Below are 27,307 nucleotides of genomic sequence, written 5' to 3'. Positions count from 1 at the left end.
AGCTGTCAAAAGTTTCATCTGGCACTTCTGCCCTCAGACACTCTGTCCTAATTTTGATACATGCCAAGGACCATGCACTTGTAAACATCTCTTCATCCTGTCACTTGCAGTCTCTGGACACATGGCTTTTACTCCCAGTCACACACACTGTTCTAGCCACTTCCATACTAGGAGAGATTCTACTTTCCTCTCTTTTCCACGTCACCCTGAAATCATTTTATTCAACCCCCCCACTTGTTTTTCAATGAGACAGGGTCTCACTATATTGCTCACGCTGGTCTTGAACTCCTGGCTTCAAGTGATCTCCTGCCTTGGCCTCCCAAAGTGCTGGGATTACAGGCATGAGCCACTGCACCCAGCTGGTATTTGGTTTTTTTATTTAGTTGTATAGACAAGAGCTGACTGTCCTATGATGTCTTTGTAAGGAACATTTAAAAACTGCTCAAATATCTCTTATTCCTTAAAAAGCCTCACTTTGATCCTGCAATAGCCTCTTCACTCCCCCCCATCATCCTTATGCACCCAGCTCTCCTTGCTGACTCAATCAAGTTGCCTGAAGGAGGAAGCGCCAGCTGGTGTCACCCGAACACCCATCATTCACTCTGGTCCCTGTAACTTGGTATTTTAACACTATCAAGTCTTTGAAATCACTCTTGTACAGAACATGCTTTTTCATTCCTTTCACTTGACTTCTCTGCAGTACCTGACATGGCCCTTTTTCTGGAAGCTTTGTTTTCTTCTGGCCTTCTCCTTGCTTCCCTTGTTGGATCCACTTTCTCTGCCCATCCAGAGTTTCAAGATTCTGACTCTAGTCCTCTGACCCACTCAGACCCAATCCTTCCACAGTTTTTATCAACACCCATTGGGTTAAATTATCCTCTCTTTTCTGCCAATCCCTACATCTGCATCTCCAGCCCTTTCCTCTTTCCTAAAGCCCAGGCTCATATATCTACCCTCCATCTGGATATCATACAGTGACCTCAAATTCAGCATTATCAATACTTAACTCATCATCTGCCCTATCTCAATTAGTGTCACCACCATATACATTAACACACTTGTTTTGGTGAAAACTATAAGACATAATCAGGTAGTGAAGTTATCTTACCTCTGTAAACCCATCTTTAAGAGGAGTAATAGGTGTCATTTGTCCCGGAAGAGAAATTTTCTTTCCTTCTTCAAATGGGCGTGTAGGTATTCGATGCAAATAACCATATCCAATGCCACATCCTAGGCTGTAAAAACATTTTTGCCTTAAAGTTGTTACCAATCATGGCTTACATTTCTTTGAGGTTTTGAAATACAAAAACAAATCTCCATTCTTTTAAATAATGTTATCTTAATCTTATCAGAGGTCTCTCTGACCACCCCATTAAAAATAGCACCCTTCCTTCCGCCATGAACACTCACTCCTTCATTTATCACCATCCATCATATTGCATATTTATTTATTGTCTGTCTCCCCCAATAAAATGTTAAGGTCTTTAAATAAGGGTAGAGAGAAACCCTGTTTGTTTATTATTGATAGTTCCTGGCACATGGGAGATACTTGATAATTATTAAAGAATGAATGACAGGCATTCTACAGTCTGATGGCCTCTCAGCACTCCCCTCTCCTTCCTCCCTTTGGGGAATTACTTCTCTGCTGGTGGGACTGTCAATCAGGGTACTTGCCCTACCCAAAGCAAGGGAATGGCTCATGGTCAAAGCCAGGCCAATCAATCTCTCTTGCCCAGGGCTGCAAATCTTTGGAAGGACAAGAAAACCAAACTGACTTTATCCTTTCAGTAGAATGCTGACGAAATTGCCAATTAGTTCTTCCTATCTAAATCCTTACAGGTGTTCTGAGTCCTTCCCTTCCTTCCTTTTGCATATCTTTAGTTGTTTCTTTGCTTATATGAGCTATTCCACATCAGCAAGTATGTATCTGTTTATGACGGTCACAGTTGGGTTTTACTGTTTGGAACTAAAAACCCCTACTGATACAGTATCACATTTCCACTGCTCAAGGTATATTCAACTTCCTGACCACGGTATTTAAGGCCTACAATCAGGTTCCAACTATGTTTCCATCATGATGTCTTTTATTTCCCAAACTACTCAAGGCTTTCCTTTGGCAGGGCATCTATTATCTCCATGGGTACCACCATCACCAAAGGCCAACTTCAGCTCTTCTTTATCCAACTCTGACTTGCACAATGATGCTTCATCTCACAAAATTACTTGTTCCTTCTTCCCTCACCATCAAAACTACAATTCTCATGGGACTGGATCTCAGATAGATTTAGAGAAAGGAAGTAAGATTAAATAATTTAATTTTTTTTGAGACACAGTCTTGTTCTGTTGCCAGGGCTAAAGCATTGTGGCATCAGCCTAGCTCATAGCAACCTCAAACACCCAGGCTTAAGCAATCCTCCTGCCTCAGCCTCCAAAGTAGCTAGGACTATAGGCATGTACCACCATATCCAGCTAATTTTTTCTTTCTTTCTATTTTTAGGCGCCTGGCTATTTTTTTCTATTTTCAGTAGAGATAGGGTCTTGCTCTTGCTCACGCAAGTCTCGAACTCCTGACCTCAAGTGATCCTCCCATCTCCCACAGTGTTACGATTACAGGTGTGAGCTACCACGCCCGGCCTAGATTAAATAATTTATACTAATTGATGGTAGTTACATTTTAAAGCAAGGTGCTTATTAATCAAACTAAGTGGTTAGTTAGTTAGTTAGTTAATCAAACTAACTAAGTGGTTACAGAAGGCACTTAGAGGCAATAGCAGGACCTTCTGCAAACTTGAAGACAGCCTAAGAATGAAATTAAGAGAAATATGATGTAATGAATGAAACGTGGTTGGCCTCTGAGAAAGGAATAAAAACAAGCATGGAAATGCCAAAGGCATGGTCAGAGACAGACTCAGGAAAATGTTCTGTATGGGCCTGTCTTAAGCAATGGCTATCAATGATAATAATCCACATGAAAAGGAAAAATATCTTCCAAAGAAAAGGAATAATTACCACAAGTCTAGAAAAGAAGGGCTCCAAAAACAAGAATGTAGTAGTTTTCAGCCTCTGGTGAACACAATTAAAAAATGAAAGAATGAGCAATACTCTTTGCTGTTGGACTTCACTCCACAGAATCTCTTCCTTGCACTTTGATTCTATTAAATCACCAAGTGCTCTTGTGGTACTAATCTGACCTGAATATACTTCTAACTGGAGAGGGGGTATTTTTATATAGTAAATTGATATAGCAGTTTCTTTGCAAATTTAGTTTATGTGAGGCAATCCCTCCAAAATGAATAAATTTTGAATGCCTTGAGAAGATCATATTTCTGGGTATTTATAAACCTGGAAAATGAACAACAGTAACTTGAGTACTAACCCAGACAGACCAGATTCTTAGATGACACCCCTATCTTACTTTTCTCAAATTGCAACCTAGAATTCTTGGGGTGAAACACCTTCAGCTGAAGTATCTCAAGTAGTGTGAGTAAAGATACTATGAGCAAATAGAGGCTTTTCCAGCCTGCGGTAATTAAGTCATCCTTTTCCCAGCATGGGCTGGAAGTTTTACAAAACACTTGTAAAGTTTCCAAATCCTAGGCTTTTCTATAATTATAGTACATGCTCAATAATTCTTCAAATAAAGAAATGCTGCTACCTCTTTGATCAGGAAAGAAAAGGACCATAGTATATATACCACATTCCTTAGATATGTGCTTTAAAAAAAAAATTATTGGTTTCAATAGCCTAGGTTGGCCCTTTCCTTTTTTCAAAATAAAAACAATTAATGTTTATAACATATCTGATGGTAAATTTAAACAGCCATAACTTAGTCTAAAAAATGGCCTTACCTGCCTTCTCCACCCCAGGCAGAATTTGGTGTAATAACCACTTCTCGACAGTTATCAGTGTCTGTGTTGTACACATAAAGTTTCAGTGGTTTTGCTTCATGTGTTTCAACAAGGCTGAATAGATCTTCAGACTGCAATAGTATCACAGAAGAAAAATGTTTTTATGTTACTGTACTTTAGAAGAGTAGGTTTCAAACCTGGCTACTCTCAGAACCATCTAGGGAACATTTCCAAAAAAAAAACAACAACAAAAACAAACACAACACAGGAGTTCGAGACCAGCCTGAGCAACAGTGAGAACCTGACAGTGAGACCCTGTCTCTACTAAAAATAGAAACAATTAGCCAGGCATGGTGGTGTACACCTGCAGTCCCAGCTAGTCGAGAGGATTGCTTGAGCCCAGGAGTTTGAGGTTGCTGTGAGCTAGGCTAACACCACAGCACTCTAGCCCGGGTGACAGAGTGAGACTCTGTCTCAAAAAATAAAAAAACAAAGCAGATTCTGGGTCCTGCCCCAGACATAAAAGTCATTTCTAAAAACTGACATTCCAAGCAAGGTTTAACTCAATATATTAATTCAAGTAAGGCCTACTATGTATAAGGCCTTGTGCCCAGTTCCATAAAACCTAGTCAGCACTCTTTTTTGTTTTTTCTATTATAGTTGCCTGGCTAATTTCTATTTTTAGTAGAGATGGGGTCTCACATTTGCTGAGGCTAGCCTTGAACTCCTGACCTCAAGTCATCCTTCTGCCTCAGCCTTCCAGAGTGCTAGGATTACAGGCATGAGCCATCATGCCAGCCTAGTCAGCAATCTTAATAAAACCCTTCTACATCCAAGTTCTACACATTCTGCTTTTACTTTCCATTATTAAGACCTAGTTATCTGGGCACCTTATTTTTCTCTCTTATTTATTTATTTATTTATTTATTGGCTAGTTAAGTACAGTAGTGAGAAGGGGGAAAAGAGTAAAACAAGGAGTTCAATCTGTAACTGTGAACTATCAACTGAGGTAATTTCTCTCATTTTTGATATATATCTATCTTCTCCTAATGGATAAATCATTAGAAAAATAGTTCTTAAGCTTCTATATTTCCTTCTCTTTCTCAAGTTTTTAAATTGATCCATATTTAAAAAGCAATGAATGCTGATTTTCAGAAACTAAAAGCAGCTTAATAATAATAATACCCTCATTTTTGATTTAGCAATGTGTGCTTTTACTAGCTAACAGACAAGGAGAAGGATCTGGCTAATACAGCCAAGCTGATTTTGCCACCTGAGAAAAAGAGGAAGAGAAAATGAAATCAATGACCAATTGAAAATAAGAATTTGCTTTGGTCTTGAGGTATGTAAGAGATTTCTGTACATCATACGCAAATTCTGTGCAATTGCTACAGAGTATGTTTTTTTCTTCACAGCTATACCTAATAAGACATCTCCCAGATGTTCCATTTAACACCCTGTGGCATAAACTATCTTGATCAGCAAAGACCACAATTTAAACTCTAAATGTAAAAGTATGCAGATATTCATCTGAACTCAAACATCAATGAGAAAATGTTAAATAATTTTCATTATTAATAAACACACTAATTACCTCATTCATGACTGTATCTGCTCCAATGATATAATCACTGTGAGGTCTAAGACCTGCCAGTGCTGCCGGAGAATTTGATTCCACTTCCTAGGATGACACAAAAACAGACCCTAAATATACAAAATAATCTTCCAAGTTTTATATTCATAGTTCTTAATTACAGTAATTTAAAAAAACTCTACATTTCTGTCTTGTTAGTGATGTCAGATGTCAAAAACTACAGAATATATGTATTTAAAACTTTTAAGCATAAAAATTACATAATATTTAACAAATATTTAAAATATTTCTGTAGCTATCTCACATATCTTCCCCTAATGAATAAATCATTAGAAAAATAGTTCTTAAGCTTCTATGTATCCTTCTCTTCCTCGAGCTTTTAAATTGATACATGTTTAAAAAGCAATGCATGCTGATTTTCAGAAACTAAAAACAGACTAATAATAATACCCTTATAATCTCAACAAACTGGAGATAATCACTGTTAAAATACCTTTCTACATTGCTTCTTGAGCTGCAAGTAACAGTTCACAATTAATACCTACCAACACATGCCACACGTTTTCATTTGCCCCATCAAAGCTGCAGAAACGAATGCTCACTCCCAATAAACCCTGGCCGCCCCACATGTTACTTGGTGTGACCGAGGTCTCTCGCAGCTCCAGTGTTTTGCTGCTATAGATAAGCATTTTTACAGGCTTTTCAACATTTGCTTTCAGTAGATCCTTAAGGGTGTCATTGTCTTTATTCTGTGAACACAGAATATATATTCCTTAATAAATAAAAATTTAACATTAATTTACCTTAAGTATCCTAGGGCCCTATACGAATAATATTAATGATCAACATAAACAAAACATTCAACAGGCAAATGTTCATTAACATTTAAATATTCCTCCATGTAAAAGAATGTCAAGAAATTAAGAACAACTCTTACGTTAGCAACAACTTCAAACTGACTTTTTCTAACAGCTGACTATGGATTATGGAATTTGCAAACCAACATTATTTACAGTGATCAAGGACTTCGGTGATCAAAACCAAAAAATGCCATAAGAAGTCACATTACTAACAAAGTTGTGATGACTTTGACTTAAAAATCTAAAACATTTATTGGGGTTAAAGTTTAATTTTGGACTCTATTTCTTAATATATACTTTATTATTTATTAGTAGTTAGAAGGAAAATAAAATGGAAATAGTATGTTAAATATTTCATAACATCAATGAATAAAGGCCATTATGCTGGAGATGTTAAGTAATGAACAAAAACTTAAGGCTGTTATGAAAAAATTAACTAAGTAGCTATTGTCATAAAAATTTACTTTGCTAAGATGATATAATTTCCTTCCTATAGGTCTTTACTATGGGTAAACTGAAAACAACTATAAACAGTGGTTTTAATTCCACACTTTTGAGCATAACTCTCTGTCTGGTTCTAATAAAATTATTTATACATCATGAAACTTAGCTTCAAGAAAATTGGCAAGTTATTTGAGAATGAGTCTTTTTTAATCCATTTGTCAACAACTTACGGAAATGTGACATCTTTAAATTGCTTTAGATGTCTTTTTTGATTCTGCTGAGAGTAAGCAAAAAATATATAAATAAAAACTAATCTTTTTCATCTTATTTCCTTTGGCATATAAAAATATAACATATAAAATAAAGGTCTCCAGTGATTCTATTCCCCTAATATAATCACTGGAGCATAAGGTATTAGTATTCTAGATTTGACATTTTAATGTTTACTAACACATGATAACTTCTATAAACTGGCATCACACTCTATACAATGTCTGTAACTAGGAAACATCATCCCAGATACTCTGAAAAATTCCATTTTCAAAAGATTACAAAATACTATAGACAAAACTACAAAAAGCTGAACTTACTAATCTTGAACCGTTAATAGAAACAATAAAATCAAAGAAAGGTTCCAGTCCGGCTCTATGTCCTGGAGAATTTTCTTGTACCTGTAAAAACAAAAATGCCAAAAATAAAAAATGTCAAGTTTAATTAAAAATTGCAAGCTAGATTTCAATAGCTACCTCTTTTTAGTAAAACAAATTAATTCCATTGATAATTGAAATGTAGGTACAGGCTAGTTTTCTCATTTCTCTTCCCAGATAATGCCCTTTTGGCTCCCTAAATTCTACCCATTCTGTAAGTTCATCTCTTCTATAAGGCTTTCCCTCTACACTTCTATTTCCACACCACCTTCTCCTTTTTGGGGGGGAGGGGCTAATCCTCTCAGCAATTAGCACAAGACACAGCAGACAGTTAATCATTACAACTGAGCCATATCACACAGCAGGTGAGAATCTAAAAGAAAAAAAAAAATAAAATAAAAAAATAAAAACAACTGAGCCATAAACTAAAGCATTTATTCCTTGACTACCACTAGCAAAGCACCATTCAGTTATAAAGCTAATATAGGAACACGGTTGCTAACATCAAGATATTTATAATCTGTCAAGAAACAGGTGAGAAAAGGAAGGAGAGATGGACACTCTAGTCAGTGTAATACAAGACCAAACAGGTTAAGTGCTATAATGCAGATATAAAGTTCTAAGGGGAAGATTAATCCTAACTGAAGAAGCGTCCCAGAAAAAAATGACACTGAATGGTGCTTTAAAAAGAGGGGAGAACTTTCAAAGACGAACATGGATAAAGGGATAAGGAAGGACATTTGGAAGTAGATGAAATAATACGAGTAAACACCCAGAAGCAGAAGTCTGAAGAATGAGGATCATAATATGTGTAGCTAGACAACAGGGTAGTGTGGATGGATGTATAAAATTATAGGTTTTGAAAACTAGAATTGACCCAGAAATCATCTAATCCAGGAGATCTTAAATTGAGGTCTGTGGATGGCTTCAGGGAATACTATAGCTCCTGAAATTACATGCAATCTTTTGTATGAAGCAATCTTTTGTATGAATAAGCAGTTTTCAGGGTGGCTTTTATCAGATTCTCAAGGGTTTCTCTATGACTCAAAGAAGGTTTAAAAGCCACTGCCACTAATTCTGTGCAATTGTTTCATTTTATTTATTTATTTTTTGTTCTTTGAGACAGTCTCACTTTTGTTGCCTGGGCTAGAGTGCCATGGCATCAGCTTAGCTCACAGCAACCTCAAACTCCTGGGCTCAAGTGATCCTCCTGCCTTAGCCTCCTGAGTAGCTGGGACTACAGGCATGTGCCACCATGCCTGGCTAATTTTTCCTATATATTTTTAGTTGGCCAATTAATTTCTTTCTATTTATAGTAGAGACGGGGTCTCGGGGTCTCGTTCTTGCTCAGGCTGGTTTCAAACTCCTGACCTTGAGCGATCCACCTGCCTTGGCCTCCCAGAGTGCTAGGATTACAGCGCCCAGCCTAATTGTTTCATTTTATAGGTGAAAAAACCATCCTGTGACTTGCCTATGGTGCCACAGCTAGTGAGTGATGGCATGAAACTCAAAAGTACATCTTGAAATTAATAGTCCAGTTAGAAGGCTAGAAAGAAAGGGTGGAGCTAGATTTATAGGCCTTTAAATGAAAGATTAAGATTATTTAGCTTCTCAATAACTCAAATGTTTAGTATCCAAAATTTGAAATGCATTAAAATTAACTATCAGTTTTCTGAATTTACAGTAGTAAAATATATTAGCAGCTAGTAAGAGTAGAAAAATGACCCCAAAAAGCAAACAGTAAATACAATCCACTTCACATATCCTTTTCCAGAATATTTTCTTAACAAAGGAATTTTTATTCTGCTATTATTCTGTTATTATGTACCGTCAAAACTATTCCACTAAAAGTTTGCATTGATATTTATAAGCTGGTTTTCTATAATAGTACAAACAATTCTAATACTCAATTTTGAGGCTACACAAATAGATACACACATTCAACCAACCATACATAAAGCTGTTGCTATTTACAGTCACAAATCATTTTAATTCTTTCTTTAATGAAACCCAGATTGTTGCCAAAATGCATCCCTCTAATGCCAATGTCAATCGGAATCATTCATTACTTCTTGATACCTTTTATTTATTATGTAAGCCAAATTATACTATCATTGTCTCTGAAGAAGTAAAACTAAAAGTTACTCTTTTGTCATAATAAAGAACAGTTATATAAATTATAAAGATGGTTCAACGTTTAACTTACTAAAACTGTTTGATCTTGCTTTAGGTTTTCCTGCAAATTTGGGATTAAATCATTTTGGGGGGATGCTTGGGGACCCAAGATCACAGGGTCTTGCTCTGTTGCCTGGGCTAAAGTGCAGTGGTGTCGCCATAGCTCACTGCAATATCAAACTCCTGGGCTCAAGTGTCCTCCCAGTCTCCCTAGGGACTACAGGTGCATACCACCATGCCCAGCTAATTATTTTTATTTTTTGTAGAGACAGGGTCTCACTCTTGTTCAGGCTGGTCTCAAATGATCCTCCTGCTTCAGCATCCCAAAGTACTAGGATTACAGGAGTGAGCCACTGCACCCAGCCCTAAATTATTTTCTTAAATTAAGTTAATTAAATATCAGGGAATTTATTATTTAAAGGTGTTTGCTCTAATAAAAATCAGTACATATTTTGCTTTGTTTCTGTATACTCAGTTTTCTTAAATGGGCGTTATTTCATATTCTATATATAGTCAAATAAAATGTATAGAACCCAAAATAGCAGACAGATTTCTCCTCAAATGGCAACTCTGAAAGGTAAGCCATGGCTGCCAGGAGTTATTGTAAGAAAGGTGAGGTCAAGGCCGGGCATGGTGGCTCATGCCTGTGCTGTAATCCTAGGACTCTGGGAGGCCAAGGTGGGAGGATTGCTTGAGGTCAGGAGTTCGAGACCAGCCTCAGCAAGAGTGAGACCCCATCTCTACTAAAAAAAAAGAAAAAAATAGAAAGAAATTAGCCAGGCAACTAAAAAAATATTTAAAAATTAGCTGGGCGTGGTGGCACACACCCGTAGTCCCAACTACCTGGGAGGCTGAGGCAGGAGGATTGCTTGAGCCCAGGAGTTTGAGGTTGCTGTGAGTTAAGCTGATGCTATGGCACTCTAGCCTGGGAAATAGAGGGTGACTCTGTCTCAAAAGAAAAAAAAAAAAAAAGTAAGGTCAAATCACAGCTACCTGGGAAAACAAGTCAGATCTACTAGGTGTGAAATGCCTATTAGCTGGTTATCAATAGATGTGAAATGCCTCAGGTGTGAAATAGATCCTTAGGCACTCCCTCAGAGTGGAGTTTCTAATTTCATACAGTCCACAGCAAATCATCTGATTCTCTGAATCTGAATGTTTCCAAATTACTATTAATAGCATTTTATGTAGAACCCAACTAGTTTATTGATCAATTTTGAACTTCCTCTGCTGAGGCTGTCAAAATTTTACCTTTTAGTTAAAAAAGGATAAAGACAGCACTTTTGTACTATCTTCACTAACTTAGAAAGCTGATCCTACACAGATTCTTATCATGCCACTTTCTGAATATAAAGTTTAAGCTATTTGTCTGAAATGGAAAGTTTCCAATATCACAAGTATCCTTTCTATAACTCAAAAAGGATCCAACAGCTGAGTTTGAATTCTAAAATAAACTTAATCCCTTCCCTACTCTATTTTTCACTTTCATTTGCTACAAACATCAATCTCCTCTCTGTTTCTAATGAACCTTGAAATTAAATTCTTTCTCAAATTTACTTACATCATTAGTACCAGCACAATTTTGGCAAGTAGCTATCTTAATAACTGCTAGAGAACCAGCAGAGGGTGCTCTACAAAACGCTCTCTTTGACTCTAATATACTTAAAGGAAATTTCCTACATTTCATAGCACAGAAAATAAGATCTACAACACAGCAAACCAAACATCCACCCAAGTATGTTTCTCTTGCAATATTATCCACTGACAAGAATCTCTTAGGCACCTAATCTTTCCAGAGTCAGATTACCACTTCAATACTGTCTGTGCCCTGAGATCTCTAGATTGTTCATTTATCTTCTGTTTCCTTCGAACCAACTAAATTAAAAAGTCCCTATATATTGGCTCCATAGGCCATTTAACAATTACTACTGGACCAAATACCATAGTAATTTAAGATGAATAGGTTACATTTTTAAGTTTAACAGTTAAGATTTTATAAAAATGTGCAGTGAGAGCCAGACTGACTTGGTTTTAAGCCATGGTTTTTGCACACTTATTAGCTGTGTGTGCTTGAGAAAGTTTATTTACCACTCTGGGCCCCAGTTTTCTCATTTGCAAGTTAGGTATGATGTCATCTACTTTACAAGAATTTTGTAAAGATTCAATGAGTTAAAGTTTATGAAATGCCTAGCTCAGTCTCTAGCCTATGATAGCCTACAAATCATTGGTTCATCCTCCTAACCCTGCAATCACCTGAGGGTAAATCTTTATAATCAATCAATTCATGGACACTACATTATTTTTCCAACCATATTACATACCTCTTACCCCTTAAAAAAGAAAAAGACATGTAAAAGTATTAGCTGGAAAGAGGAGACAAACCATTTTTTAAAATGTTGCCTCTTAGGAATCAATTACAGATGAACAGTAAATCTAAAGGTCAAAGGTAAAGCAATAAAGGCTGTAGGCCAGGTACAGTGGTTCATGCCTGTAATCCTAGTACCCTGGGAGGCTGAAGTGGGAGGATCACTTGAGAACAGGAGTTTAAGACTAGCCTGAGCAATACAGAGAGAACACCCCCCACACACACACAAAAAAAAAAAAAAAAGAAAGAAAGAAAGAAAAGAAAAGAAAAATTAGCCAGCTGTGTCGACACACGCTTGTAGTCCCAGCTATTTGGGAGGCTGAAGCAGGAGGATCTCTTGAGCCCAGAAGTTTGAGGATACAGTAAACTCTGATGATGCTACTGCGCTCTAGCCCAGGCAACAAAGCAAGACTTTGTCACAAAACAAAACAAAACACGATACACAAAAACAATAAAGCCTGTAGAGAAAAACACAGGAGAACATCTGAGATCTTTAATATGCAAAGACTTCCTACACCGGACACAAAAGCACTAATCATCAACCAAAAAGCAAAAATTGATAAACTGATCTATATAAAACTAAGAACTTCTCATTAAAAGGCACAATTAAGAGAGTAAAAAGATACAATACATACGCAACAAAAGATCTATATGTGGAACAAATTTTGAACTACTACAAATCATTAAGACAGGAAATAAAACTGAAATGAAATAACACTTCTTGTCCACTAGAACAGCAACAATTAAAAAGACAATAACGAGCACCAGCAAGGATGTGGAGAAATTAGAACACTCCTTCATTGCTGGTAGGAATAGAAAATGTTCTAGTCTTTGTGGAAAATAGTTTGGCAGGTCTTCAAAATGATAAACACAAAGTTATTATATGACCCAGCAATTCCACTCCTAGGTATACAACCAAGAGAAATGTAAATATATTTCTGTGCAGCATTATTCATAATAGCCAAAAAGTAGAAAAAACCCAAATGTCCCCCTACTGATAAATGGATAAATAAAATGTGGTATATCCATAAAAAGGAATGAAGTATTGATAAATGCTACAACATAGATGAACTCTGAAAATATTATGCTAAGTGAAAGAAGCCAGTTACAAAAGACTACATATTGTTTGATTCCATTTATCGGAAATGTCCAGAATAGACAAATCCAGAGATAAAAAGTAGATTAGTGGCTGTGAAGGGTAACATGTACACAGATGGGGAGTGACTACTAATGGGTATATGGGTTTCTTTCTGGAGTAATAAAAATATTCTGGAATTAGACAGTTGTGACAGCTGTACAACTCTGTAAATATACTAAAAACCTACCAAAGTTTGAACTTTATGATATACAAATTATCTCAATAAAGTTAAGACATAATTTTTTTAGCAATAAAGTTGCTAAAAAAAAAAGACAACCCAACAGAGAAATGAGGAAAAGATTTTAGCAGACACTGAATGAAAGAGGATACTGAAGTGATCAATATGAAAATGTGCTCAACTTCAAAGATCAAAGTAATATAAATTAAAACCACAATGCAATACTACTAACACACCTATTAGAAGAACCAAAACAAAAAAGATGAAAAATATAGTGTTGGCGAGGATGTGAAACATTCAGAAACCTCAATTACTGCTGGCAGGAATGCAAATTAAATAATTTGGCAATATCTATTAACATAAAAAATATGCACACCTTTTGATACTCTTAAGTATTAATATATACCCAATAGAAATGGGTTACACATGTTCTCTAAAAGACACACCCTATAACGTTCATAGCAACACTATTTGTAAAAGCCCCAAACTGAAAACTATACCCATAATGCCCATTAACAGCAGATAGAGATTAATAACTTTTGGCATATTTTCCTAATGGCATTAAATACATTAATGAAATGAAAGGTCTACAACAACAACATGAATAAATCTCACAGGCAATATCTGAGCAAAAGAAGCCATACAAAAGAAGCACATGCTTCCCTTTATACAAAGTACAAGAACAGACCAAACTAATCCATGCAGCTAGAAATCAGGATAGTATTCATCCTGGTGGGGGTAGGGGGATGCAGGATGTGACTGGAAAAAGATGGAATGCTGGTGACACAACTGCATTGTTCGTGAAAACTCACCAAGCTATATACACTTACACACACTTTTAATATAAAAAGTTTTAAGATATGCTCTATTAAAACAGTAGAAATGAAATCACTACAATCTGAGAACATAACCACACCCTACTTACATGATCACAGGTTTTCAAACCCGATATTAAGTCAAAAAGGACCCTGAGCAGTCAGTATGAGGCCATAAAGTAATTTGCTCTAATGCTCATTCTCCTTCACAAGAACACTTAAAGACTACTCTCAGATTCTATTTATATTTATTTTCCATAATTTAGCTATCTTATTTCCAAGCCACCAAGAGGCAGAGTAATAGCCAAAAGAACTGAAAGAGGGGGCCCAGGCGCGGTGAGCAAGATCCCATCTGTACTATAAATAGAAAGAAATTAATTGGCCAACTAATATATATAGGAAAAAATTAGCTGGGCATGGTGGTGCATGCCTGTAGTCCCAGCTACTCGGGAGGCTGAGGCAGCAGGATTGCTTGAGCCCAGGAGTTTGAGGTTGCTGTGAGCTAGGCTGACACCACAGCACTCACTCTAGCTAGCCTGGGCAACAAAGTGAGACTCTGTCTCAAAAAAAAAAAAAAAAGAACTGAAAGAGGAAAAGAGATGCTATTGCCATCCAATTATAGCAAAAAGACATTAGCTGGTGGAAAGTGGGAAGAAATAAAAATTACAAATATACAAAAAACTAATATACAAAGAAAAAATAAAGCACCAGTCTTCAGTCATTTACCAAATTCTACCTAGTAAGTACTTACTGTGAGTTTATAAAACAAAGGTATAATTGTGATAGTGTCTGGGAATACAAAGCTAAAAAACTCTGACATTAAGTTGTTCATAGAACTTTTTGTAATGATGGAAATGTTCTGTATGTGTGCTGTCCAATAACGTAGCCACTAGTCACATATAAGTACAAAGCATTAGCAGTGTGCCTAGTGTGACCAAATAACTGAATTTTTAGTTACATTTAATTTTAATTAATTACATTTAAGTTAAAATAGCCACATGTGTCTAGAGGGCACTATATTGGACAGCACAAGTCTAGGTGATAACTACATGATTTGTGTTCCAACATAGCACATTAATTGATGGTTATCATCAAGACACAAGGGTTTAAATTATACTTAGTATCTATTTATGATACTGGGCAAACATGTAATATATGTGTGTGTGTGTGTGTGTGTGTGTGTGTGTGTGTGTATAAGATGAGGTCTCGCTCTGTTGTCCAGGCTGCAGTGCAGTGGCCCTATCACAGCTCACTGCAACCTTGAATTCCTGAGCTCTAGGGATCCTCCTGTGCAAAATCTATGTTTAAAATGTATTACACAGCTGGGCGAGGTGGCTCATGACTGTAATCATAGCACTTTGGGAGGCCAAGACACGAGGATCACTTGAGACCAGGAGTTCAAGATCAGCCTGAGCAACAGCAAGATCCTGTCTCTACAAAAAATAGAAAAATTAGCTTGGTATGGTAGTGTGCATTTGTAGTCACAGCTACTTGGGAGGCTGAGGCAGGAAGATCCCTTGATCCCAGGAGTTTGAGGTTGCAGTGAGCTATGATAACACCACAGCATTAGCTTGGAGACACGGCAAGACCCCAAAAATAAATATAAGTAAAATATAAAAATAAAATGTATTATATTTATTATTATATAGAGTGTAGTGGCTCATGCCTGTTATCCCAGCACTTTGGAAGGCCAAAGTGGGAGGATCACTTGAGGCCAGGAGTTTGACATCAGCCTGGGCAACATGGCAAGACCTCATCTCTACAGAAAAAAAATTTTAAATTAAATTAGCCAGGTGTGGTGGTACATGCCTGTAGTCCCAGCTACTTGGGAGGCCGAGCCAGGAGAATTAAGCCCAGGAGTTTGAGGTTACAGTGACCCATAATCTCACCACTGCATTCCAGCCAGACAGTGTAAGACCCTGTCTCAAAAACCAAAAAACCCCCCAGTAAACGCACACACACACAAAACCAAAACCAAACCATAGATTTTTCAAGAAGCCAGTCTAAAGGGCTGCATACTATACGATTCCAACTATATGGCATTCTGGAAAATGCAGAAAGTAATTTGCTGTAATGCTCATTCTCTCTTTTTACTTTCTGGAGAAAGTAAAAAGATCAGTGGTTGCCAGGTGCTGGAGGATAAGGAGGGATGAGTAGACGAAGCAGAAAGAATTTTTAGGGCAGTGAAACTACTCTGTAGGATGGTGTAATGGTGGGTGCATCATTACAAATTTGCCCAAACTGACTGAATGTACAACACCATGAGTGAATTCCAAGTTTACAAGAATGGATTTTGTGTGATAATGACACGTCAATATAGGTTCATCGGTGGTAACAATGTATCACTCGGTGGGGGATATTGGTAATAGGGGGACGGTACACATGCATGGAGCAGAGCGTATATGTAAAGTCTCTGTACCTTCTACTCAATTTTGCTGTGAACCTAAAACTGTTCTAAAAAAATAATCACATCTATTGAAAAAAGGACTTTCATAGAACGTAGTTTTGATACTTAGAACAGTAAACACTCAGTTTTTAGGAAAAACCTGACTATACAAACTAATTCCCTGAGAGCTCTAACAAGCATACTAAGGTACTTTTTCTAATGTACTTTTTCCAATTCTTTTCAAGCTGCATGATTTACTTTGAACAATTAAGAAACACAATAAAACAGGTGAAAACACTAAACGGCAATTATGCTTACAAAATGATAATTATAAAAAGAAATATTACCAAACATGGACAGGTAGAAGAAATTTATGAACATAGTTACTGGCACTTGTAAGAATATAAACTTAACCTTAAAAAACATTTTTTTTGAGATGAGTTCTCGCTCTGTCACCCAGGCTGGAGCACAGTGGTGAGATCACAACTCACTGCAGCCTCAAACTCCTGGGCTTAAGCAATCCTCCCACTTCAGCTTCCTGAGTAAATGGGACTACAGGTTTGCACCACCACAACCGGCTAATTTTTAAAATTTTTTGCAGAGATGGGGTCTCACGATGTTGCCCACACTGGTGTTGAACACCTGGGCTCAAGTGATCCTCCCACGTGGGCCTCCCAAAGTGCTGGGGTTATAGGAATGAGCTACCAAACCCTATTCTGCGTTTTGAGGTTATCTTAGCAAAATAAAAATCACAGCAGCATGGAAATGCTTCTCTCATAGCACTCTAGAAAAAATGGTTTCAATGTGATGTAATCTGCTAGACATTTTTTATTCCTCTACATGCAAAAATGAGAAGATTATAACAAAACTGCACAGTGAAGGGGTATCTCTACTACATAAAAAGAAATTAGCCAGGAGTTCAAAACCAGCCTGAGCAAGAGCGAGACCCCATCTCTACTATAAATAGAAAGAAATTAATTGACCAACTAATATATATAGAAAAAATTAGCCGGGCATGGTGGCGCATGCCTGTAGTCCCTGCTACTCGGGAGGCTGAGGCAGCAGGATTGCTTGAGCCCAGGAGTTTGAGGTTGTTGTGAGCTAAACTGACGCCATGGCACTCACTCTAGCCTGGGCAACAAAGTGAGACTCTGTCTCAAAAAAAAAAAAAAAAAAAAAAAAAAAAAGTAACAAAGAAAGGAAATCATAAGACTACTTTCAGAACACAGGATATCACCAGACCAGGTATTCTATAAGGTGATATACAAAAATACACTTACCCAGGTTTCTGACTGGTGTGTGAATTATCTCAAATTTTCTAACTATGAAGATTTTACCATAAAATTGACTCACTGGAAGATATAATTATCTCCTTTTTAAGATTGTACCATAGATTCCTTCTCCACACATAAAATGTAGATAAGCTCCTTTGAATGACTGTCTACTATACCATTATCTCCTCCAGCTTTCAACCTAATGTTAACACTCTTGCTTTTTTTACTGCTTTTAAACACAGAAGAGACGTTATAATAAGACCAGAAATAAATTCAATCCAAGTAATACCTAAATGATGACTCACTTCAACTGTACACATAAACTTTCATACTGTATATGTGTGCTTAGGTGATCAAAATGACAGAAGAAGATTTGGGAATGTGATGTAGTAAAAATAAACCCGAAATCCTTCATAATTATAATAGGTATTGGGGGGGGGGGTGTGGAGAGAGAGCTACAGCCATCTCTCTGTATCCATTCCAAGACTTCCAGTGGTTGCTTGAAACTGCAGATAGTATCAAACCCTACATGTACTATACTATGTTTTTTTCCTATACATACACAGTTATGATAAAAGTTTAATTTATGAATTAGGCACTATAGGAGATTAATAACAAAATAAAACAATTATACTGTTATAAAAGTTATGTGAACATGATGTCTCTCTCTCAAAATACCTTATTGTAGTATACTTACCCTTCTTCTGTGATGATGTGAGGTGATAAAATGCCCATGTGGTAAGATAGAGGTGAATGACATAGGGCATTGGGACTTAGCATTATGCTACTGGACCTTCTGATGACACATCAGAAGGAGGATAATCTGCTTTGGGTGATCTCGGATCATCAAGCCATCACAACATTTATGGTTGGATGTCAGGAGCAGAAGATGGCTGAAGACTAAGGGGCAAGTGGCATATAGGGCATGGGTCTGCTGGACAAAAAGAATAATGGAGTGCGATGGAGCTGTGTGGAGCGAGATGAAGGAGGCTAGTGAGAGATCTCATCTCACTACTCAGAATGGCATGCAATTTAAAACCTATGAATTGTTTATTTCTGGAATCTTCCATTTAGTATTTTCAGACCTTGGTTGACCACGGGTAACTAAAACCTCAGAAAGTGAAACTGTACATAAGGGGGGACTACTGTGTTCTATGTCTACAAATGGGCAAGTTTCCCTATTTGGCTCTTCACACAAATGTGTAGCAAGTAATTCTGTAGTAGACTAGAAGCGTTCAAGCTTCACCTGCTAAAACATTCTCCTCACATGTTCTTCTGGACACTAACCCTATGACATAGTTTGTAACATGTAAACAATTTAAAATAAAATTCTATGGCTCACGCCTGTAATCCTAGCACTCTGGGAAGCTGAGGCGGGCAGATTGCTCAAGGCCAGGAGTTCGAAACCAGCCTGAGCGAGACCCCGTCTCTACTAAAAATAGAAAGAAATTAATTGACCAACTAAAAATATATATATACAAAAAATTAGCCAGGCATGGTGGCGCATGCCTGTAGTCCCAGCTACTTGGGAGGCTGAGGCAGGAGGATTGCTTGAGCCCAGGAGACTGAGGTTGCTGTGAGCTAGGCTGATGCCATGGCACTCACTCTAGCCTGGGCAACAAAGTGAGACTCTGTCTCAAAAAAAAAAAAAAATCTATAGTACTAAGAGGAAATAAATCATTACATAGTAGCTTCCTAGAAAAGATCTGTGCATTAGAGAAGTCTGCTCCAAAAGAAGCAAAAACTGACGATCTGTCACCTCATTGTATACTCTTCAAATAACAACTTAGGTATTTGTTTCTTAGGGAAAGAAAACTTGTTGTGTGACCTTGGGCAAATCACATTAATCTCTCTGGGCTCCCTTTCTTTAGCTGTAAAGTGAGGAGCCTGACTAGATAATCCATAAGAATGAATGACTTATCATGAAGTAAGTCTAACTGTTGCTGCTAAACTAGCTATAGATTCTACAATGAAGAATCAAAATACAAGATCATTTTGACTATACTGACTCTCTTAGTCATTTAAATTAATGTATGTATAATAGTAACACTATGGCAAAGCAATGAAAAGGATACTGGTATTGACCTACCTTTTAGAAAGCAGACTTAATTTCCTTAAAAATGAGGATCCTAGAAAATTAACAGTCACCATGTATGTGTGTGCTTAGGTAATTAAAATTAATGGGTCAGACTTGACCCCAGACTTATGTTTTAAACAGCAGTAAAGTACAGGGTTAGGTACATGGTCAAAAATAGCTGCTGGCGTATTGATTAAATTAAAATACTACTGTAAATGTTTACAATAACAGTAGTATATTTTAGCCAGTATTGCCATTGCAATAGTGATTCTCAATGGGTGATACAATAATGCAAGTGCTAGTAATAAAGGCAACAACTAATATTGAGTCTTTATCATATTCCAGATTGTATACTAAATGCTTGACAAGGAATACCTCATTTAGTCCACAGGACAACGAGTGAAGTAGACAGTATTGTTTTAGTAAAGATATTTAACAGTGCTCAATTTTTTCATTATTTTCACATATAATATCTAATATGGTTTTTAGTGAAAAAGGTAGAATACACACTACTATTATCCCCACTTTTCAGATTAAAAGACTGAAGCTCAAAGCAATTCAAAGGGTTGTCCAAGGAAACACAATGAAGTGATAGAGCTGAGACTAGAATCCAATTCCCAAGGATGGTCTCCAGTGATCTACTATAATAGTCTCTCACAGCATTCATGTGTACAAGATAACATGGTTCCTTATTTCTGATAATGTGGTTGAATGATCTCTCATTGGTACGTAAAAAAGAGAGAGAAAACAAAAGCCCAGCAGCATTTTTGTCATGCTGCAGTAAATTTATTTGCAATGCCAGAGGGACACTGTACAGTTCTCAAAGTAACTACTTTAGTTCTGGGTATGTCATTTAAAAAGATAAAAGCCTAGACTACTTTCTTGGAAATATAGAGAAGTAAATAATAAAAAATGTATATAAATTTTTAAAAAATTTAAAAATATAAAAAATAACAATAAAAAAAAGACAAAAGTCATCTTACCTGATATTCATACTTTTCAAAGCAATATACAGTTGATTTTAAGCACATATTGAACCTTTACAATAAATATTTCCTAGTTTAGATTGTTAATAATTTATTAGTGAATCAATCAAAATAATATAATCTTTTCAGTAGAATATTAAAGCAAGCAAAATTAATAAACTGATTTAGTGGTTATTCTAAGCTCAATTCTTATAAAAATTTCAGAGGAATTATTAAAAAGCCCTGTTAGTATCTGACCCAGAAGGCAGAATAAACAGTGTTGTGTATTCTACTACTTACTACTACTACTACTACATAATTAACCACGAACAGGTCTCCCCAAATGAGGATCCTGAGGATAACAGTCCATGAATTAAAACATACTTAATCACATAAATATGAAAGTGTACATAAACATGACACAACTAATTTGTTAAAGGCCTGTTAATATCAGGAAAAGTTTACATTCAATAATACTTACAACTCCTCAAAGTGTGCTAAGGTTCGTATACATTATGCTCCATGGAAGAAACTGAAATATTATGATTCCTACATTTGAAAGCAATTGCAAAGAATGTTTAATAAACAACTTCTTGGTCTTTTATTAGAAAAGATCAATTTGGGGGCAGGGTCAGAATCTTCAGGTGGTTTCCCAATTATAATAATAAGTATATGACAAATAATAAGTATAATCTTGGCAAACATCAAATAACCCAAATGTTTTCTTTTTATATACTGTTTCCAGAATAAGCAAGAAGGGAGCCATATTGAGATATTCATGTATGAGGGTATGAGTTTTAAAAGAGGGTATGAGTTTTAAAAGTTTGAGAAACAATGTATTAGAAGAATAAAGAAAAAAATTATGACTATCAAATATTAGAAATTCACTTTTTCAGAATAAGTACTAAATTGCAATCCGATCACAACAGGATTTCATGTAGATTAGTGAAGCACTGTTTAAAAGGAACAGTTCCATGTGACAGTAGATATGGTCTATATATTCCATTTTCTATAGAAATAATTCCACTTGCATTCACTTTCTCCTCTGAGGAAAGCACCTAAATGCTGCCCAGTCTGCAGCAAATGGCTCAGGAGATAAAAGCCTGTTATTACAATGGGGACACACTTCATCTCAATGACCCTTCCTTCAACAAATCCATCACCTCAAAAATTTGTCCTGGAGGAAATTATAATGAAGCATGAGCATGATATTTTCCAAATCCTCACACTGGTGTGAGCACTAGGTCCAGAATGTCTTAGATATCCCCATCTCAAGAGTTTTAAGTGTAAAAGAGAAATAATTTGAATATTTGAATTTAGAAATAATTGTATAATCGGCATCCATGAGGTCACTCCAAAACTTTAATTCTGAAAATGGTCTTCTTGTATTTACTTGATATTTAATGGAAAATCTAGGCAAGAATTCCATATTCAACATACTTCAACCGTAGGAGGTAACTTACAGTAACTTCTAACAAAATCAAGAAGCCCTAACATTTTTCCTGCTTTACATTAGTATTAGAGGCCCAAAATAAAAGTGGCATTCATGGTGAGCATAGAATCAGACCCACTGTATAAAGGAATCTGAAATATGTTACTTTGAAAAGAAAACTTCTAAACAAATTTTAAAATCTGCCACTAGGAATCTACTTTTTAAAAATAACTTTACATAACTATACTTTCTGTGACTATACCAGTATTTAATGATCACTGCAGAAATTCTAGAAAATATATGAAAGGTTAAAAGGAATATAAAAATGTCACCATCTACTAATAATCCTTTTAATATCCTGGTTTATTACCTTCAGTTTTATTTTCCTGGGTGCTTAAATGTATATGCACATACACAGAGTGTTTTGAAACACAATTTTCACTGAATGTATAGCATTCTACTCTGTGGGTAGGCCCTGATTTATTTAACAATTCCTCAGTTGTTGGATATTTAGGTTATAATGCTAACATCTTGTGATAACTTTTGACCATACATTACTTGAATATGTCATATCCTTCAAAATCTTTGTGAAACATGGCTAAGGATCAATGTTAAGCTCAGGAAAAAAAGACTAAGAAAAATACTTCAATAGTATTTATCTTTAGATGGTGGGATGACAGGTAATTCAGGTTCTTAGTTGTACTTTTTAACCCTATCCAAATGTTCTCTAATGAACACATGCTGATAACCAGAAAACAACGTGTAATTTACTAAAATAAGACCATTTCTATAAATAGACATTAAAATTAAATACAATAATTTGGGAAAATGTGTATTTTATGTGAAAATGAAAAGTAGGATTGAAGGTTGCAGATATGCACTTATAACAGCAAAAGATGAGAAAACTAAATGTTCAACACCAGGAGGTGCTGCTTAACCAAACTATGGTACAACAGACTACTACAGAGCTAATTGAAAACATGAGGCAGATCTCTGTGCTGCTATGGAATGACTGCCAAGATAGGTTACCAACTGAGAAGACCAAGGTGTGTAATAGCATGTATATGTTTCCAACAAAAAAAGAAAGAAGGGGTGAGAAAGAGATTATTTTATATGCATAAAACATATCTGAAAGGCTACATGAGAAACTACAGTGGTTACTTCTGGAGTGGGGATAAAGAGTTGTGTATACAATATGACCACAACTGCATGAAAATATGCAATAACACATAAATACATAATACATAAAAAAGAAAGTACACTGTTCACAGCAGAATTTCTGAATCCATTTCAAGGTTGTCCCCTAAAGATTTTTTTTTTTTTTTGAGACAGAGTCTCGCTTTGTTGTCCAGGCTAGAGTAAGTGCCGTGGTGTCAGCCTAGCTCACAGCAACCTCAAACTCCCGGGCTCAAGCGATCCTACTGCCTCAGCCTCCCGAGTAGCTGGGACTACAGGCATGTGCGACCATGCCCGGCTAATTTTTTATGTATATATCAGTTGGCCAATTACTTTCTTTCTATTTATAGTAGAGACGGGGTCTCGCTCTTGCTCAGGCTGGTTTTGAACTCCTGACCTCGAGCAATCCGCCTGCCTCCGCCTCCCAGAGAGCTAGGATTACAGGCGTAAGCCACCGCGCCCGGCCTCCCCTAAAGATTTTTAAAGCAGAACCTAACAACAGACATTGAAAAATAATGAAAAAAATGAAAAGTTCAATCTATCTGAATTATAGGAACTTGTGAAATAAAAATGCAGCAGTAGATATAACTGTTACTATAATTGGTATTTCAAAACCCAGTCATACTAGTTTTTATTACTAACAAGGAAATGGCTAGGGAATTGGTTATTAAAGAAAACTAATTTGTAATTAAATCATTCAAGAACTCACTGAACATAGGTGATTTTATTCGAAGATTTTCCTGCTATATTTACTCTGGTTTACAAGTTTAGTAATCCAGCAGTGGAATATACCGCTGTACATTTAGGCAATAACAAAAGAAAGGAAGACATTTTTATATGTTAAGAATTAAGTCAATTATAGAATTGGGGCAGAGGTGGTTAGGAACTCAGAAACAAAATTCTTTTAAACTAGATTATTACTATTTTAAAGTTCCCTCTAATAAAACTCTAAATAAGAATTATTTCATCTTTTGCAATATCAGAAGCAGATAGGTAACTAAGGTTGTCCCTTATGTTTCTAAAAATCAGATGTAAAGATTTTATCTGCACTACTGAATATGTATGAACATGAATTTGCTGAGGTGTACCTATATCAAGAAAATACACTTCAACTTGTTTTATGTTGGAATGAAGTCATTAACTTAGAATCCTTTTGATGTGTATGGCTTTCTTTCAAACACTCAGACTTTTTGGTACTCATTAACACTAATGTATTTTGCTGAGTTTCCCTGAGTGTACTTATTATAAAAAGATCACAGATCCCCAAGGATTCAGGGCTATTATCAACCACTGTGAGAATCAGCTGGTAATACTGGATGACTTACCCCAGAGAACTCAAAATTAGACCAGATAATAGAAAGTTATTGCCACTAACTTTCACTCCACATCTGGGAAATGACAGTTCTTCCATTTTACCTATCATTGTGGCACTCGGGGGTTTGGTTAGCTGAAGGGACTAGGAGTATCTTTTCTAGGTACTAGGAGTACCTTTATTTACAGGAGTACCTTTTCTTTCCAGGGAAAAACAAAATCATCATTTCCTATCAAGCGTATGGCTTCAAGAGAAATTTTTAGTGGAATGAAGAAGCAATAGACATGACAATCCTGAAGATCAGAAAAGTGATCTATCACAGCCCTATCACCCAGATATCTGGGTAATTTAAGAACGTTATCTCTGACATTGGTCCCCAACCAATTGGCACCAGGGACCATTTTCATGGAAGACAATTTTTCCACGGCGATGGCTTTGGTACGATTCAAGTGCATTACATTTACTGTGTACTTTATTTCTATTATTATTACATTGCAATATATAATGAAATAATTATACAACTCACCATAGATTAGGAACCCCTGAATAGGACCCAGGGCAGAAAAGGAGGTAGCACCAGGAGCGCACTCTCACTTTCAGTGAAAACGCTCTTGCCTGTGAGGAGCTAAAATCTGGTGACACTCTACTTCGTCCCTAAATGGTGCTAGGCACTGAAGCCACTCTGTTGACAGTTCAACATGTTACCACTCACACAGGTGTCACCGCACACAACCATCAATGTTACTTCTAAAGTCACCCGGTTCCATGAACTATGTTTCTCTGTATCCTGGTGACAAAGGTTACTTTCCATTATTTACCCAGATTATTTGTAAAACATTCCTCTCCATTACCTCTTTTACCACTGTGGATCTAAACCTGAATATTCACCACACCCTCAGCAGTCTTAGAAAGAACAGAACGGAAGTTCCCCCTCCAGGAAATGTTGAAGCAGAGGATTGGAAGGGTCAGAAGTGACACAGGAGAGGAAAAAGTCTTGTCGAAATCGAGTATATTTAAGTCTGTCACACATAGTTTTAGGCCATTTCGTTTCTGTCTCTTGACTCCGTTGGCCTTTCTCAACATCCAGACCACCCCGAGGTGGATTAACACCTGCCGTCGCATCCCACCGGCACCTCCTCTCCCTTGCCTCCAGACTGCGGGGTTCGGGATCCCTTTTCTAGTAAAGCTCCCCTCACATCACCCCTTTGGAGATGTTGCGCCGAGCCCTTCCTAACTTTGGAAGCTAAGAACTAGGGGCGGGCAGAGAAGGCCGTAAGGAGGAAGAGGAGCCAAGGCTGCCCCCCCACGCCCCCGGGCCGGTCCCTGGCCGAGTGGCCTGCAGCCGCCTCCGGTTTCAGCCGGTGCTCCCAGAGCCGCAGACCTCGGGCCCAGGACGCCCCAGGGAGGAGGAATGAGTGCGGCCTCTGGAACCAGCCCCGGCCAAGACAGCGCCCACGGTCGCCGCTTCTGCGCGGGATCCGGCCTGGCTGCCGGGGGAAGGGGCCCATTGGGGCCGCCGCCTCCCCACAGCCGGGCCCCGCCTCCAGCCCGCTGCTCCCGGGCCGCCGTCGGAGCCCTTACCCGTAGGACATGGTAGCCTTCCGTGCCCCCGCCCGGGATCTCGACGCTCTGCGAGGAGCCCATGGCGGCGGGCGATCGGTGCGGCCGAGCCCGGCTCCGCGATGTTCTCCGCCCCCCGCGCACCGTCCGCTCTGCTCCTCCGCGTAGCACTTGGGACGTGGCACTCGCTGCCGCCGGAGAGCCGGGCCGCACAGCCCGCTGGGAGATCGTCGCCGCGGCAGCCGGGGCCGCTGCGACGCCGTAGACAGCGCCACCTGCCGCGAGCCACCAGAAGGGGCCTGAGGGCTCTCAGGCGAGGAGGGAGGGCAGGAGACGGGATGGGAGGGGCCTAGTGATCCTCGCGATAGAACAGAAATTCAGTTCCCGTAGCCTCGGCTCCTTGCTACGGAGCCCTGGGATGGACAAGATTCATGTAGACGCGTTCCCACTCGCGCGGAAAGACAGTTGCTTGCTTGTAGCTCCCCCTGATGGCCAGAGGCAGGGAAAGGGCTGGTGTTGGAAGAATAGGAGCGAATGCAAAACACACCAAGCGCCTCACTTTCTAGGTTTGTAGGTCTTGTCCCAGATTGTACAGTTAAAGGTAATAGTGCTCTCTGTGGGCTGAATACCCCATCCGCTCAGCTAAATTTTACAGGGGGAAACGTTCCCTTTTTGAAACAGCTGTCCCAAAGAATTACCTACGAAGTTCTTTTTTGGTATGGGGTTTACAAGATCAGAGGATTGGTCATAATCAGAGCGATGTCGGTGCGGGAAGCAGGGTTGGATTTCTTTCTCGTCCCACCGCCTCTGGGGCTCGGTTCCCCATCCCGCCTCCTTTAAGTAGCCAAGTTTTATTTATACTTATCCTACTCCTTGCTCCTTTTGCCCCTTTTATGTGCTCCCTTTAAAGTCCCCAGTTACTGCCATTGCCCAGTAGTCAATTTGATAATCACTAATGATGAGTCAACCAGATATCATGTGTATTCTGATGTGATGCAACGTGAAGTACATGTTATCACCCATGAAGTATTCTAGCCCCAAATGTTTAACTTGCCTCTAAT

The 27,307-nt window shown here is 37.8% G+C and overlaps 1 protein-coding gene across 1 annotated transcript in view; it reads right to left on the bottom strand.

Moving 5' to 3' along the window:
* The window catches only part of GORASP2 (golgi reassembly stacking protein 2), a 33,937-nt gene extending 7,449 nt beyond the window's left edge, over window positions 1–26,488 (bottom strand). Inside the window, exons 1-6 of the mRNA XM_012781919.2 lie at window positions 26,268–26,488; window positions 7,337–7,417; window positions 5,988–6,191; window positions 5,443–5,529; window positions 3,849–3,979; window positions 1,109–1,235 (exon numbers count right to left, since the gene is read on the bottom strand). Of these exons, the coding sequence (XP_012637373.1) occupies window positions 1,109–1,235; window positions 3,849–3,979; window positions 5,443–5,529; window positions 5,988–6,191; window positions 7,337–7,417; window positions 26,268–26,330 (693 nt within the window). The 5' untranslated portion in view covers window positions 26,331–26,488. The remainder of the gene's footprint in view (window positions 1–1,108; window positions 1,236–3,848; window positions 3,980–5,442; window positions 5,530–5,987; window positions 6,192–7,336; window positions 7,418–26,267) is intronic.
* Between the last annotated feature and the right edge of the window lie 819 nt (window positions 26,489–27,307).

The sequence above is a fragment of the Microcebus murinus genome, chromosome 8 (assembly GCF_040939455.1).
Source record: "Microcebus murinus isolate Inina chromosome 8, M.murinus_Inina_mat1.0, whole genome shotgun sequence".
NCBI lineage: Eukaryota > Metazoa > Chordata > Mammalia > Primates > Cheirogaleidae > Microcebus > Microcebus murinus.
Note: the sequence above shows the minus strand (reverse complement) of the source record. Positions and strands in the feature narration are given on the sequence as shown.